The 15229-nt window shown below is 41.8% G+C and overlaps 2 protein-coding genes across 2 annotated transcripts; one reads left to right on the plus strand and one right to left on the minus strand.

Annotated features, from left to right (window-relative positions):
• Positions 1 to 1840: 1840 nt before the first annotated feature.
• LOC133911382 (actin-related protein 4) lies at positions 1841 to 10726 on the plus strand. Its single transcript, XM_062353604.1, has 20 exons — positions 1841 to 2037; positions 2127 to 2218; positions 3356 to 3529; positions 3616 to 3689; positions 4092 to 4172; positions 4801 to 4861; positions 4932 to 4981; positions 6250 to 6304; positions 6600 to 6677; positions 6752 to 6805; positions 7600 to 7653; positions 7744 to 7804; positions 8140 to 8191; positions 8637 to 8703; positions 8924 to 8983; positions 9070 to 9132; positions 9262 to 9324; positions 9900 to 9964; positions 10310 to 10378; positions 10457 to 10726. The coding sequence occupies exons 1-20, from the start codon at positions 2025 to 2027 to the stop codon at positions 10500 to 10502; spliced, it is 1332 nt and encodes a 443-aa protein (XP_062209588.1). The 5' UTR covers positions 1841 to 2024; the 3' UTR covers positions 10503 to 10726.
• A 793-nt stretch (positions 10727 to 11519) lies between these two features.
• Positions 11520 to 14199, minus strand: LOC133911383 (uncharacterized). Its single transcript, XM_062353606.1, has 4 exons — positions 13904 to 14199; positions 13642 to 13793; positions 12511 to 12686; positions 11520 to 12428 (listed from the first exon to the last, which is right to left on the minus strand). The coding sequence occupies exons 1-4, from the start codon at positions 14123 to 14125 to the stop codon at positions 11947 to 11949; spliced, it is 1032 nt and encodes a 343-aa protein (XP_062209590.1). The 5' UTR covers positions 14126 to 14199; the 3' UTR covers positions 11520 to 11946.
• Between the last annotated feature and the right edge of the window lie 1030 nt (positions 14200 to 15229).

Below are 15229 nucleotides of genomic sequence, written 5' to 3' on the forward strand. Positions count from 1 at the left end.
ATGAGCTCTAGTTTGTCCATAAAGAATTTTTAGACCACACTTATAATCTAAATAAAATCGAGAGTTAAATAAAAAAATATAAAATCACACGTACCAACGCTCAGCAGACGAACGTGAATGAGTCCGTCCGGGTTTTTTACAGGATCGATTGATTCAGGATCTTCAACGAATATTCCCTCCACATGGATGATCCTATCCGTTTCTGATCTTGAACCAAACAGCCGGCAGGAGTAAAAAGGTGGATGGAGCGATCCCACCCAGCCTAAGACGATAAACCAAACGAAACAGCCGGCAGGAGTAAAAAGGTGGATGGAGCGATCCCACCCAGCCTAAGACGATAAACCAAACGCACCCTTAATGAACCCTACAGTTTTCCTGTGTTTTCTCCTTAGCTACTTCTGCTTATGTGCTTAAATTGTCTCCATTCCTGGAGATAGTAAGGGCAATATATACTCCAGCTTGTGGCTGGATTCCAGTGGCGTATACGTATGAGTTGAATAATTTTTTATTTTTTAACAGTGTCACTCTATCTGTACGGTCGTTATTGAAGTTCCGGAGCAAAAACAAAATGAGAGATCGAAACCCCGCTGAACTCAGCTCCATCGTGGAGCGTTGCCCCCGCGTGAAAGTCACAAAAATCGTTCGCTGAAGATCATACCCGGAGCTCCCAAGTGCTATTTGAACGAGCTGACCACTCGGGCCGCTGCTCGTTCGCTCGCTGGTGATCAGAAACAGCCAGAAGTTGGTGACCATTAGCGCCGCCGGTTACCATCTCGAGCTGCTGCGCGCCTCCATCAGCGTTCGCATCTTACTGCACCGCCGCCGACGTAGGCAGTGAACGCGGCGGCATCGTGGGTCCAGGACGAGCAGCAGGAGGAAGACCAGTTATGCTGGACCGTCCCAGCGGCGGCATGCATGTACTCTGGTGGGCAGGCGGCCGAGAGTGCGCCGACGGTTCAAGGATGTTGAACAGAAGTGTCGTGTTCTCCCATTCCTCGTCTACAGGTCACATTTTCTGCATTGCTGATGTTGCTATGGTGCTTTTCTCCATAATCCGTATCGCTTCGTAGAGATGAGATAAAATTCTTATGGCCGCAACACGTCCCAATTCTTAAGAAAAAGTCTTATGGCACCAAGTCGCTCCGGTCCATGTAAGGAGATGGATTGGGATTTGAGACAGCGGAGTTCTTCCTCAGTACTGTACTTCAGTAATTTATCTCACACGGTAGTTTTATTGAGACACAATTTTTTCTTGAGAAACCTCAATACAACATATGAACACATGCACATATACCAACACATATACGCACTCACACAACTTTTACCTAAAACTAAAAATACAGAGTTTGCAGATTGACCAGTCATCACAGATGTCTGCTATCGACAGATACGTCATCTAACACTAAAAAATTCCATCTTAATTAGACACGTAAGAAAAAACATAGTACTTGATCACAATAATAGAAAGATATAAGATAATTTCTAACCATATCCACTTTATTTTGTTTTCTTCTCGATTTTCCTGTATGTTTCCATTCCTTTTATTTTCTCTTATCTCTAACACTCATTCTCTTTATTCTCTCATCTTCAACATTATTTTTAAGAAATTCGTGAAGAGAAATAAGAAAGAATTCTGTTCTGAAAGGAAAGATCTTGTAAATACATTCGTGACGAAAATCGTAAAAAAACTCGTCAAAACGCTAAAAAGGAAAAAAAATAATTCGTAAAGAAAATTTGATCCATATCGGGAATCCCCCGAAGATGGCCTAACCACGTGGTAGAATTTGAAGTCCAGAAAAGGGCAAGGGCTTCTTGTTTTTTCCCCCTCCGCGGCATCAGAGACGAGGGAGGACAAGCGGGCTAAACCGTAGCGGGCCAAATCGCAAGGGGTCGAGCCCAAGCAGAGAGGAGGAACACGCCAAGCGAAACCTCTCGCTTCCCTCCCTGCTTCCTCCCCCACCCTTCGTCTCCGGCGAGCTAGGGTTTCCGCTCGCCGAGCGCCCGTCCTCCCCGGATCTCCAGCCATGTACGGCGGCGGTAAGCTCTCTCGCCTCTCCCCCTCGCTGCTGCTAAACTCTAAACCCCTGGAGATCTCACGCGCCCACCGTTCCGTTTTGTCTCCGCAGACGAGGTCTCGGCAATCGTCATAGATGTGGGCTCGTACAGCTGCAAGGCGGGCTACGCTGGGGACGACACCCCCAAGGCCGTCTTCCCATCGGTGAGAGAAATGCTCCTCAGCTGCCTCCAAATTCTAGATGTTCCGGTGTTGTGTTCGAATTACGCTTCGGGGTCGGATTGTGGTTGCCTCTGAGGTGTCTGTAAGTAATTTGGGGGAAGTTTCGTTGTGATGTTGCTGTTGTAGTTCGTGGAGCTTTTTTGGATTGGGGGTTTGGTGCTACTTTAGTGCGCAATGCAATTCCGGGAGTTTTTTTTTGGCTTGGCAGTTTTTTTTTTTTTTTGGCTTGGCAGACTAGCGCTCTAGTTTCAATTTTGCGTGTTATTTTAGGTTGCTGACATCAAATGCTTAGTTCAAACATGACAGCTTATTGTACCACTTCATTCTATACTGATATATGTCAGGCTTTCTTATGATTTTAGGTAGGTTGCGGGTCAATTTATGAATTTCGCAGCAGATATGAACCTGCACCTAGATTTTGACATAGTGCACGTAAAAATTTGGTTGACTGCAAAGTTAGTTCGTGGTTCAGCTTTTTGGTTGCTGCAAACCTTGAAGCATAGCTCGCATGGTGAATAGTTGTCAATATTGGCTCTCTGTTGGGCGTACTCAGGTATCTGCATCAGCAGTCAAATAATGCACACATTTTTTTTGTGCATGCGCTGGAAGTTTCTGCGTTATGGTTTTGTTTGGGCTTGCTACCTGTTGATTCTAGAGGCTAACTTCAGATCCCACTGAAGTGACTGACAATCCAAAGTACATCTTTTTGTGCAAGTTGTTAAATAGGATATTATTTTCTTTAGATTTTACCATGCGCCTTTTAGTCAATGGGCCTAATGAGTTAATCCTGTATTCCGGGAGTAGGTTGTTAGTTTTACTTTTTTGATGACAAAAATGGGAAGACAAGTCATGTGATGACGTTAAGGATTTTCTATGTGGTACAACAGTACAAGATGTGTTGCCTGAATAACATTATTAAAAAGGATTTGCATTTGACTGTTTAATACAAGTGTTGGGTGTTTAACAAATTTTCCTCTTCTTTGCCAGCATAATGGCAGTGGTCGGAAATTCTGTTGTGTTATTCCTTCATGGAATCGTGCCTGTGAGCTACCTAGTTTAGAAGCTTTTTTTTGAATAACATTATCTTACTGTGCTTTATATCTGGTTTGGCATGTCAAGGTTGTTGGTTCAATTGAACAAACAGGGGATACTGATGAAGCCAAGCCAGAGAAAGAGGTTGACTCTGCATCAGATTCTAAGAATGGAGCTAAGCCTATGGATGTGGACAGATCCAAGATAAAACGCAAACTTTATGTAGGTCAAGAACTAGAGTTCAGGAGGGACCATATGGAGGTTAGTACCTGCACATAAATAATGATTAATTTTGACGATCATGATTTTGTCAATTGACGGTATCTCTCCCCACTCCCCCTAAACAGGTGATTTCACCTATGAAAGATGGAACAGTTACTGATTGGGATGTTGTCAATAATATATGGAATCATGCTTTCAGGTAAATTTTATCTATCTACTCGATGTGGTTCCAGGAATTTTCTCCTGTTTAAACTTGAGAATAAGCATTGTGGTCATCTTGGCACTCTTTGAATCTGACATTGTTGTGCTTACCATTTTCTCTTTACTTGACATAATGTGCTGAGCGTGTTTCCTTGCAAAAAATAAAATAAAATAAAATAATTCTGATAGCATATATTGATTGTGAAGTTCTGTGGTATGCTTGCTAATAAGGTACAGACTGTTGTTTTTACATTGATTTATTTCATGGGGATACTATGATTTCTCTATAAGCCAATGCTTATGAAATTAAGATTTCCTCATTCTGATGTGGTTATGTAATTTATCTTAAGATACTGCTTTCTGCCCCTTTGCTATCACCCTAACTTGTTCCACATTTCAGACGGCGGCTGTTGATCAATCCTGAGGAGCATCCCATGCTCATAGCTGAACCATCTATAAACACTGCACAACAAAGAGAGAAGTATGTGCATGTGCATTGTATTTAAAATATTTGTATTAGCAAGTCTTATGAGTCGTGGAAGAACAGTACTGGTTTTGCCTAGATACTTTTTTACTAGATCACTAAGGATTTGGAAACATGGCTGCATAATAGAGGTCATTTGCACATTTCTTGTTGGGAATTGTTGTGTTGGTATTTCTGTCTTTGTTTACTCTGCTAGTTGCAATTTCATGTTGAGTCGAGGTTGAAGGATTTTTCTATCTTCTGGATGTGGTTGGGTGAATGAATATTTGGAGCATGGATTTATCCTAATGGACCCAAAGTTTTATTTGTATTTTATTACACACTCTTTTCATACGACTTTAGAAAGACTTAGGCCTTGTTTGTTTCAGTTTTTGGCTGGCTTCTGCTTCCCAGAAGCCAAAAGCTGAAACAAATAGGGTTCTGAAAAGCTAAAAAGCTGATGAAATGAACTAAAAGCTGAGAAGCTGGGTTTTTTGGCTTTTGGTGTGCTGATAACCTAAAAATTTCTCATAAAAGGCAACAGCCAAAAGCCAGAAGCCAGCTTTCAGCAAAAGCCCAAAAGCCTCAGCCCAAACAAACAGGCCTTGAACCTCCCTGTCTGACTGTTATTTCCATGTTTTTATAGGGCAGCAGAACTTATGTTTGAGAACTACAAAGTGCCGGCGCTGTTCCTAGCAAAAAATGCAGTATGACTCTGTCATAAGCAATCCTTGATTTAATTATTTTATTAGTTTTGATTGTTGATTGTGCTATCAGGTGCTCACATCTTTTGCATCTGGACGTGCTACATCTTTAGTGGTTGACAGGTGAGCATTTCTTGATTATATTTCACTCAGCAGCTTACCGTTTCTTATATCAAATGTAGCCCCATTTGCTCATGGCAAACCGGTTAATTTATTAACGAATGCATCTTCCTCTTTATGCAATTTTTTCTTCGCCTTCCTCTTTATGCAATGCTTGCACTGATAAGTATGCACATCGCATGGAAAAATAAAGAGAATTCAGAAACTCAAAGTTAAGGAATCAGGATCTTATTTTTACTACTGATTCAACTCCGTTCAGCAATTAGGGGTCCGTTTGGATGGCTGGACGGAGCCGTGTGGGACATGGCCATCCACGTTCACTTGTTGTTTGGTTGCACGAGAGAGCGGATGGGGCGGCCATGCATGGAGGAATATTCCTGTAGATGCTGGATGGCTTGATCCGGTCAAATCGGTCGGACAGAGCCACCCAGGCCCGCGTGCTCATCTGTGTAAATGCACGTTGCTATTTAACTCGCGATTTTATTTGGAAGTATAAAAGTGGTCCACAAATTCTAAACATTTTTATGAGCAATCTAGAGCTCACTAGCAGCCCGTTTTAATTGGTTTGATCCAAAAAATATGAGCCAATATTTAATTAAAATTTTCTAAAAAAGCCTACTTTTGTAACTTTTAGCGATTTTTAATGCCTCAGATAAATTCCAAAAAATCTGAAAAATTCACTAATATTCTTCTCATGTACTATAAATATGAATGTATCATCATGTCCACTCTAATCTCACCAACCAAACGGAAAACTAGCTCATCCTATCCAATTTAATCCCACCAACCAAACGGAAAACTAGCTCATCCTATCCAATCTAATCCCACCAATCAAATAGAAAACTTTCTCATCCCATCCATCCCAATCAAACAGAAAATTAGATCATCCCATCTAGAAAAACATGGATGGCCCTATCTCATCCAACCTCGCCCTCTATTTGAAGTGCACCCTACAATACTCTTAACAATACTCTTACTACGCTTCACTGATTGGTTTCAATAGTTTAGTTGGTTAATGCTATTATTTTATTTTTTCTCCATTTTGGTTCTCGGAAATTATCTTGGTTTTGAGCTTGGGTAGACCAATATTCGTTCATTTATCATTTTATAAAATGTGTTATAAGTGTCTCAATTTTGAGTTCTGCCGTGTGTTGGACTCTGGTGGTGTCGATTTTTGTTTTGTTTATTCATTTGTCTTATTTCTCACGGCCTTTGGGGCTTCATCATGAGAGACATAGCTGGAATATGACTTGTGGTCATGTTTGGTACAGTGGCGGTGGGTCTACTGTGGTTGCTGCCGTGCATGATGGTTTTGTTTTGCAGAAGGTATGCCATGCTATTAATATGTGATAAGCTCATAACTAATTGTGAAGGGAAAGTGCACAAAACAATACTTTCCTGTGTCTATTTATTGGGTTTTGCCTTTTTTGTTTGTTCAGTAGTACTTCCATTTGAAGCTTGGAAAGTGTAAATAACCAATGATGTTTTAGCACTTAATATGTTATGCTGTTAAGTTGTATAGCATGAACCCCTGCATATGTAATATTGATGTCTATCCGATCTCGCTCTGTTCTCAAGCTTACAATTTCCTTTATTTTGTTAACTTGTTTTCTGATGGCAGTCTGTGTCGACTTCTCCAATTGGCGGTGAATTTTTAACTGATTGTATGATGAAAAGCTTGGAGAGCAAGGGTGTTGTTGTAAGCTTCTCTCTTGCTTAATATAGCATACTGATCTTTGCTGTCTGTTCATTTCTTGTTTGTTCACTTCCCAGATTAGGCCCAGATATTCATTCAAGAAGAAGGAGATCAGTCCTGGAGAATATAAGGTGCTGATTCTTTAAATTATGTTGATATTTATATATTTTCTTTGTGTGCATGTAATTCTTTTGAGCCAAGGGAGAACTTCCCATACCATTGAAATGTACCCTTTTTATTGAAACTTAATAATTGCATGTAAGATGATCTGGCAATGTGCTTAAAATCAATACTATATATAGTTGCGCAACTAAAGAAAGACTTCATGGAGTTGTTTGATTAGTTGGAGATCCAGCCAGCATAAAAACTGAGATAGCCGGAGCCGTATCCTTACTCTTCCTTTTGGCTGACCTCATTAGCAGCACCGAATAGGTTTTATTCCTACTATATGGTTCACAAAAAAACTTGTATTCAGGCCTCGTTTGGTAGCGCTCCGTGGAGTGATTCCGCGTGGGAATCAGCTCCTGCGCTGCCAAACGCTCTGCCTGGGAGCGGATTCCGCGCGGGAATCACTCCACGATTTGTATTGCGAGGTGAGAGCTGAAAAATCTAGCTTCCACTTGATTCCCGGTTGATTCTCCTCGATTTCAACATAATATTATCTCAAGAATCACTTCCACCACTAGCATACCAAACGATTTTACAAATAGAATCACTTCCACCATAGAATCACTCTCACCACAGAATCAAAGCTCTACCAAACACACCCTCATTCGTATGGACTTTTGTTCGTGGTATTTACATGTGTCAGGCTGTCAGCAGAGTCTAAGAAACAAAGTTAGTTTAACATTTACAATTTACTAGCTAGACTTATGTAAGGCAAACAACCAGTATTTGTTCTGTGACTCCATGTTTTTCCTTTCAGATTGTAGATCTCGATTTACCAAACACAACTGAGAGTTACAGGTTGTCCTGCATGGTATGTTCATTGAAAAACACCTTTGATTCTCGTTTGGTGTTGTTGATTTTTTTCTCTCGATGGTTTTAATAATGATGCTTTGTATTACAGAGAGCTATCGCTAGTGACATCAAGGAGTCCGTTTGCAGAGTCCCGGATTCTGCCTTTGATGGTATACTGTCATATAAATACAATATTTTTGTGGTAGCAGTTGCTTTGAGTGCATGTTTAGCTGTACCTTATTAATGTACATGCTCGTTAATATTGTTTCTACCCTATGTAACTGTTCGTGTGTAACCAATTAGAGGGGTATTGCCATTCCTCGGAATAACTAGTGAATGTTCTATGCGGATATTACGATGGAGGGCTATTGGCTTCTTTTATGTGCATCTTTAGTGCCATAATATAATTTTGTTTGTTTCATTTATTTATGTGCTTAAAGCGTTTTCTTGCTATAATTTCCTGTTATGTTCTAGTGTTTACTTTCCCTGCTTTATTTTCATGCAGAAGTGGCATATGCAAATGTTCCGACAACTTCATACGAGCTTCCAGATGGACAGTAAGTTGGATACATAAATCTTTTAGCCACAGATTATATGGCAGCCATAAGGTCCTGGTGCATCTGTGCATCCCACCTCTGGATCGCATATAAATGGATCATGCAGTAGTCAGACTTGATAATTTTGATAAACAATCAATTCTACCATGCCACAGAATTTCAATTAAAGTTTGATGAAATGGAGGTTTAAAAATAAAAGGAAAAAGGACAAGTTATTGATAACTTAAATTATGCATGGAGCATTTGCAGATTGGTGGATCATCTCATATCCAACCACCCAAATCATTTTTTTCATGACCGTTTACATGCTCTGTGAGGTAGGATGCATGGATGCATTGAGGGGGTGGATGGCAGTGATATATCCCACTTTTCCCCTGCTCTTCTCTGCAGTTTCTCATTGTACTGTTTATAGGATTTTTAACTAATCCATCTGATGTTTGAGCAGAACTATTGAAGTTGGTGCAGATAGATTCAAGATTCCTGACATTCTGTTTAATCCATCTCTATCTCAGGTGAGTTGTGTGGAAAGGCATAGCACTTGCTATTAGGAGTGATTTGTAGCTGGTGCTCGTACAAGATTATGTTATTGCAGGAACAAAACTGGTTCATTGCTTTCTTGTTCAGTAGATGTTAGCAATGGTTTATAAAATTAAATCCTTTTGAACTCAGCAGACTTGCATCCACTCTCCATACCTTTCTGTCTCTGTCTCACACAATTTTTGTGATTGACAGACTATTCCTGGGATTGACGGGTTTGCAGATTCAATGTCAGTTCGTGGCCTTCCACGGATGGTGAGTTGAATATGGGTGTGATACTGTTTTGAATCGCTGGCTGTTCGTCATATAGCTAAAATTGCTAATACTTCATGTCTACCCAGGTCATTGATAGCGTAAATAGGTGCGATGTCGACATACGCAAGGAACTACTTAGCAGCATCTTGGTAAAGACATGAATTCCAGTTTGAAGTTTTCTCTTCACGTAGCATGCATGATCCCAGTGACATTAATCCTATAGTATAAATTTTCTTGATATACAATTTCTAACATCAGCAAACTTGTGTTCTGGATAGCTTTCTGGTGGCTCATCATCGATTCTGCAGTTGAAGGAGCGCCTAGAGAAAGAAGTACTAGAGGTAATTTCTACAGGAAAGTTAGGACCAATGTCATCCTAAATAAATTTCATCTGAGAAAGAGTGCAATCCAATTTTTAGCCCCTTAACCACCAGTATACACAGAAATATTTAGATTTTTCATGTTGAAACAATATTAGTGATTTTTTCATAAAGAAGTATTCGTCTCAGTATATTTTTATAATTTACTGACATTGAATTATAAAAAGTAATGGTCAAGATTGTACTAGACATTGTATCATTGCTTTATAACAATATGTATTTGGAAATGGGGTAATCATATTAATGTTAAGCATGCTACTGTTTTCTTTCATACCATTCAGTAGTTTATTGGCCATCTATTCAAGATTGACACATGTTTCTCCACTTATTATGTGACCTTGCTAAAAAAAATAGTAGATTCTTGGTTAAAAGAAAAAAGTAGACTGAAAAGATTATCTTTGATTTTGTTCTGGTGATTAGTAAGTACAGTGTAGTTCATAAAAGGGAACTTCTATGGTTGAAACTGTTGAAAATGGTTCCTTGGTCTCTCACTCTTTGTAAGGCTTGTTCTGATTTTTCACATTGAATTATTGCAGGAGTCTCCTCAAGCTGCTCGTGTGAAGGTTCTGGCAAGTGGAAACTCAGTAGAGAGGCGATTCAGGTTAGACTGCGATGTTATCTTGTCTTTGTAGCTTTTATCCTTCCCCGAGAGATCGGTAGGGAAGATTCTGCTTTGCAACCCCATGTTCTCTGTTTCTGTTGGGGCTAAAGCATGGCATTAATTGTAGTGTGAAAGCTGTTAAAAGTTTGAGTATAAAAGCTTGCTTATTACCTCCTCTAGTGAAAATAATCTTGACCAAACTGCACGGCCCACCTACCATGGAAAAAGCACGTGTGGTGTGTGAATGGGGTATGTGGTAGAGCGGTTTTCTGTGGACACGTGCACTGAGATTCATATGTAAGATGTGAAACATTAGATGACTGATTTGTTATGATTCGAGTGCAGTGTTTGGATTGGAGGGAGCATTCTTGCATCTCTTGGGTCGTTCCAGCAAATGTGGTTCTCCAAAGCAGAGTAAGCTTGAGATTTTAGGTGTGTTTTTTCTTGCTTGTCTTGGATACCTAACAAGTCATGCTACTTGTTTCGCACCAGGTATGAAGAGCATGGAGTTTCCTATATTCAAAGGAAGTGCCCATGAAATAATGGAACATGTACAACAATAATATGCCTTGCAAGCCCCGTGCTGCCAAAGGATGCGTGTGTAAAACAGTTTGATGCAGGCGATCACAACCACATTTCCTCGTTAGCCTGTGTAGACCATATCAGGCGATATTCATGGTAATTATGTTAGTTTGTCGGTGATGTGGGGGTAACGTAAGAACAATGTAAGTTAATACTTTAATGGCTAGTTCATGTGCTGAACTTGTCTCCCTGCCGTAGAATGAGATGGTAGTTTGCATCGTAGCTTACTTTCCGCCAGCAGTTTAGAGCCAGCTGATTGTTTCAAACTTCTAATCCTTGTTGCACTTCAATTTCAATGTTTTCCTTCTTATTTTTTTTTTTTTTACAAATCTCAACTTCAAACACCGTGTAGTCAGCAAGTAGACATAAACCATCACAATAAAAGGAGCTCAAAATGCTGTACTTTTTTCTTTAGTATCTGCGCTGAGTCTAGGATTTTGAGCCTGGGTGGATAGGTTTCACCACAAGGACTGTAACCATAGCTCAGTTCAAATGCCGTATACTTTGTTTGTTGCTTGGATTTGCATCCCGGGTTGTGACTGGTACACCTAAATTTGCTATGTTGGTACTTGTCACTAGTTGATTGCTAGTCGGCACTTGGCAGCAGTGGCACTTTCTAGCTACAGGTGTTGTAGTAGATCCAGTGTAGTTTGTCAGTTTGGCATGGCCGCATGAAGCTGGCCTTGAACCTAAATGACGATCTATTTCATTCGTTTGTTCGTTCTGCGACATTGAAATTTCATGAACTTATCGGAGGAACAATCTGTCGAAAATGAGGGGAAAACCTACACTGTTATATTTTCCCAAGGTGTACATTGTTCACTGTAATAATTATGATACTGGATTATTGGAGTACAACTCTATTTTCAAATAAAAAGGTTTTCACACTAAGATTCATCAGCATATTTACGGCTACCTATTTGAATAATAAGGTTAAAATCTCAACTTATACAGAGGAATGAGCAAAGCCATCTCTTTATTAGTGCATGGAAACGACACGCATGCTGCTTGTCGGTCACCTTTATTCCTATATTGTCTATCTGCAGTTCTGCACTGTGTACATAATAACCTTCGAAGGCTCAAATTAGCCCAAGTCTCTCATGCCTTTTAACTAGTATAATTTATAACGAGGAAAACAACTGCTGCTGCTTTGGCGCAGCGGATTCACCACAGTATGTATGTAGAAATTATCACGGTATCCATCACGTCCTTCCAGCACCGTCTTTGTAGGTTATGGAAGAAGCGCTTTCTGTGTTTGCAATGTCCACTCTTCCTTGTTTGGCTGGGGACTGGGGAGATATAAATCAACTCCTCCAGGCTCCAGGCCTCTCCTGCACCTCAACTAAGATCAAAACAAACCAGCGAAGAGTATGACACATGTAACCAAGCTATGAACCTTACTAATCTTTGGCTGCCTTGTTTCTCCATGCAGCAATTGGCTTTGGAATGCTGTCGAAAAGAGGCTTTGGGATGCCGTCGAAAAGCGGGAGAGGGAGAGGGAGGGTGAAAGCATCTGGTTTCAAGCTCCACTTGCTCTTCAGCCAGACGGAAGCAATGCTGTTGCTGTCTGAATCCTGGAATTCCGGACTGCTTGATGATTTCTTCACAGTATGCAATCCATCCCCGTCTGAAGGTATCCATGTCGCCACAAGATCTTGCTGGCTATTGTTCATATCTGGTCGACTGCCAGACTTTGATCTCAGTGCCAAGCTTTGCCCGGCCCTCGGCAGCAGGCTGCCGCCATTGTCCTCCCTTGTTGTCAACTCACCATCGGCTTTCTGGCGCCGCCTGATTGGCTTTTCAGCAACGTCAATCTCCCTATTGGCATCTCCATTTTCAAGTGAAAAGGCACTCGACAAGCTTCTAGCTTTCCTATGATGACCTGGAGGCGATTCAGAGTTCAGATTCAGAACTTAGTGGGTCAGTGAATCAGGAACCATCCAAGCAAACGGTTACAGATATACCTCTAGTGTATGTTGCCATCTCGGTGCCTTCATTAGTTGGGTTCCGCTTTGGAGGTGGTGTGAGACCATAGTATCCCTGCAAGAGGCTCATGGACGGCGAAATTGCGTTCCGCGGTGGTTTAAGAAGTTGATCCAAGGCATCAGCATTTTTGGGAGGGCGACGAGTAGTCCATTCTCTGAAATAAATCATATTGTTACTGCAGATAAAGAATGAATTATACCTGGCAAAGAGGTCCACTGAAATCAAAGACACTAGTCAGCATTGTGAAAACGCGTCACATGGTAGCAACATTAAACAAGAAAGGCAGGAGCATATGAAATGCCAACTGAGGGGAAGTACTAAGAATCTATATAGTGGAGCATCGATTAAAAAAAATGCTGTCCTTTACTCATTTAACAACAAAATTCATCGGAGATAAATCTCTAATGTTTTGTGACTGTCCAAGTTTCTAAAGATGCGCTCTGTCAAGAATAAAGCGTGTGCACTGTGCAGTGATATAGCATGTGGAGGCTGCACATCTGTTGCCAGGCAGGATTGCATTATTTTTCCTCACTGCTTTTCTTAGGGTGTCATCGTCCTGTAGCATTTGCAAACCCAGTGGCAGGTCCTTTTGGAAGATTCAGAGAAATGCACATCATGATTGCACTAGGTGCCCGGTGAGAGTTCAACGCACTCAACAATGCCTGCGAGTGTGAGTACTGCAAGAGGCAGTGGTTTCCTCACCAGTGCCCAAGCCAGACCTTCCTACCTCGCCGGGTTTTGACTTGTGTCCGTGGTGGAATATTGCCAAATTATGTACTAGTAATATACGTACCTACGAACAAGAATAGTGAAGGCAAAGTCAAAACGAAGCCAGATTTTCTTTGACAACTCGAGCCGCTGAGCATGAAAAAGAAGAACGCATGTAATGATACAGTGTGTCGACAAAAAAAGAGAGTTGCAATGTAAATTGCCCTCAACACAAAGCTGCAAAGTAATACTAGAGATTAGCTGTTCAGTTGCAATGCAATCACATTATCACAGGGGAGGGAGAGAAGAAAGGGACGCTATTATTGTTGGGCCGTGAATGTAAACGTAATCCAGTAACAGTAACTAGACAGGAAAGAAGCATGGTGTGCGCGGCGCGTCACCTGTTGTGATCGGTGTGGCTTGGGGAAGAGGACGGAGGGGACGCGGCGCGATTAGCGGGCGGGTGCCTTCCGGGGAGCGGAATCCTCAGCATCTTGTGCGCGAACATCTGGAGGTCGGTGGTGAGGCCGTTGACGCGCTTCACATCCGCCACCTGAACCAACCAACGAACGCGCAAGCAGATCACCAACCAAAAAGGCCAAAAGGATTGATCAACGAAACGGGGCGGGGGAGAAACGAAAGGGACGGGGGTGAGGCACGGACCTCGACGCCGTACTTGATGGCGACGCCGGCGAGGGTGTCGAACCGGCAGACGCGGTGCAGGATGTATCGTCCGCAGGACGACATGGGCGGCGGCGAGGGCGACTGCTCCACCTCCAGCACCGGGGCCGTGCTGCCCTCGCGCACACCGCCGCTACAGCAGCTGCTGCCGTCGTCGTCCCGCATGGGGCGGAGGAGGAGCGGCGCAGCCTGCTTGACGCCCATGGGTCGCGGCGGACCCGGCGCCTATTTTTGGCGGGCTGTCTCGGTTCCTCCCTGCTTTCCTGTGGCGTGGGTGCCCGGCCAAACGCGAGACTAGGATGACAATTTATACCATGAATATCCGAATAAGTTAAGATATATAGCTAATGATATCTACTGATATATTCGTAAATAAAAATTAATACCTGATAGATCAACAGGTACATATATGGATAAGATATATTTATACATATAAAATTCGTATAACTGTCATATAAATATCTCTATTTCAAACCCTAATATTCTACATCATATAAATATCTCGCTCTGACTCACCCTGCCATGCCACCGCCGCCCCGTCTTGCTATCGTTGCCCCGCATTACACCGCCCCGGTCCGTCCTGTCTCGCTGCTGCCGCCCCGTGCCACCCCGTGCGTGTCACCCCACCTCCCTGTCTCGCTGCCACCACCGTCACGCTGTCGTGTCAAGCCACGTCACCATGCCGCCCCACGAGTAAACGAGTATACCCACGAATAACGAGTTTGGGGCCGACTCTTTACCTGTGTGCGTTCGTGAATATACCCGCGGGTGGAAAAAAAAACCAATAATATGGATATAGGTAAGCACTATTCATACCCGTGATATACCCGTCATACCCGATTGACATCCCTACGCGAGACAAGAGGTGAGAGGAGTCAGGGCAACCGATTTTTTTGTGAGAGGACAAGTTGCACACAAGAACGTATTTATGCACACAGCACACTCACACTCACACCTATATGAGTACATAGACATGCAGAATAAGATAATAGGCACAAACTTATATAATATAGATACAAGTTTTAATTACTAGACGCACATACTTCTATTTTTTTTAAAAATTAATCTTAATAAAATATAAATATTTATACTAAGTCTAAGACTCAAACTCAATACCCAGGTTTTGGAGAATGAAAACTGTTTGGTATTCGAGGTTTTCAGTGGATTTGCTCTGGCTCGCAACGAGAAACCGTTTGGTAAACCGGACAAGTTAAAAAACTCAAACTGAAATTCAAACTTTTAGCAAAATTTATCTAAATTTTATCAGTTTTGATTGATTTTCGAGCGGTATTAGTGAAAACCGACAAA

Source organism: Phragmites australis, chromosome 3 (assembly GCF_958298935.1).
Source record: "Phragmites australis chromosome 3, lpPhrAust1.1, whole genome shotgun sequence".
Classification (NCBI taxonomy): Eukaryota; Viridiplantae; Streptophyta; class Magnoliopsida; order Poales; family Poaceae; genus Phragmites; species Phragmites australis.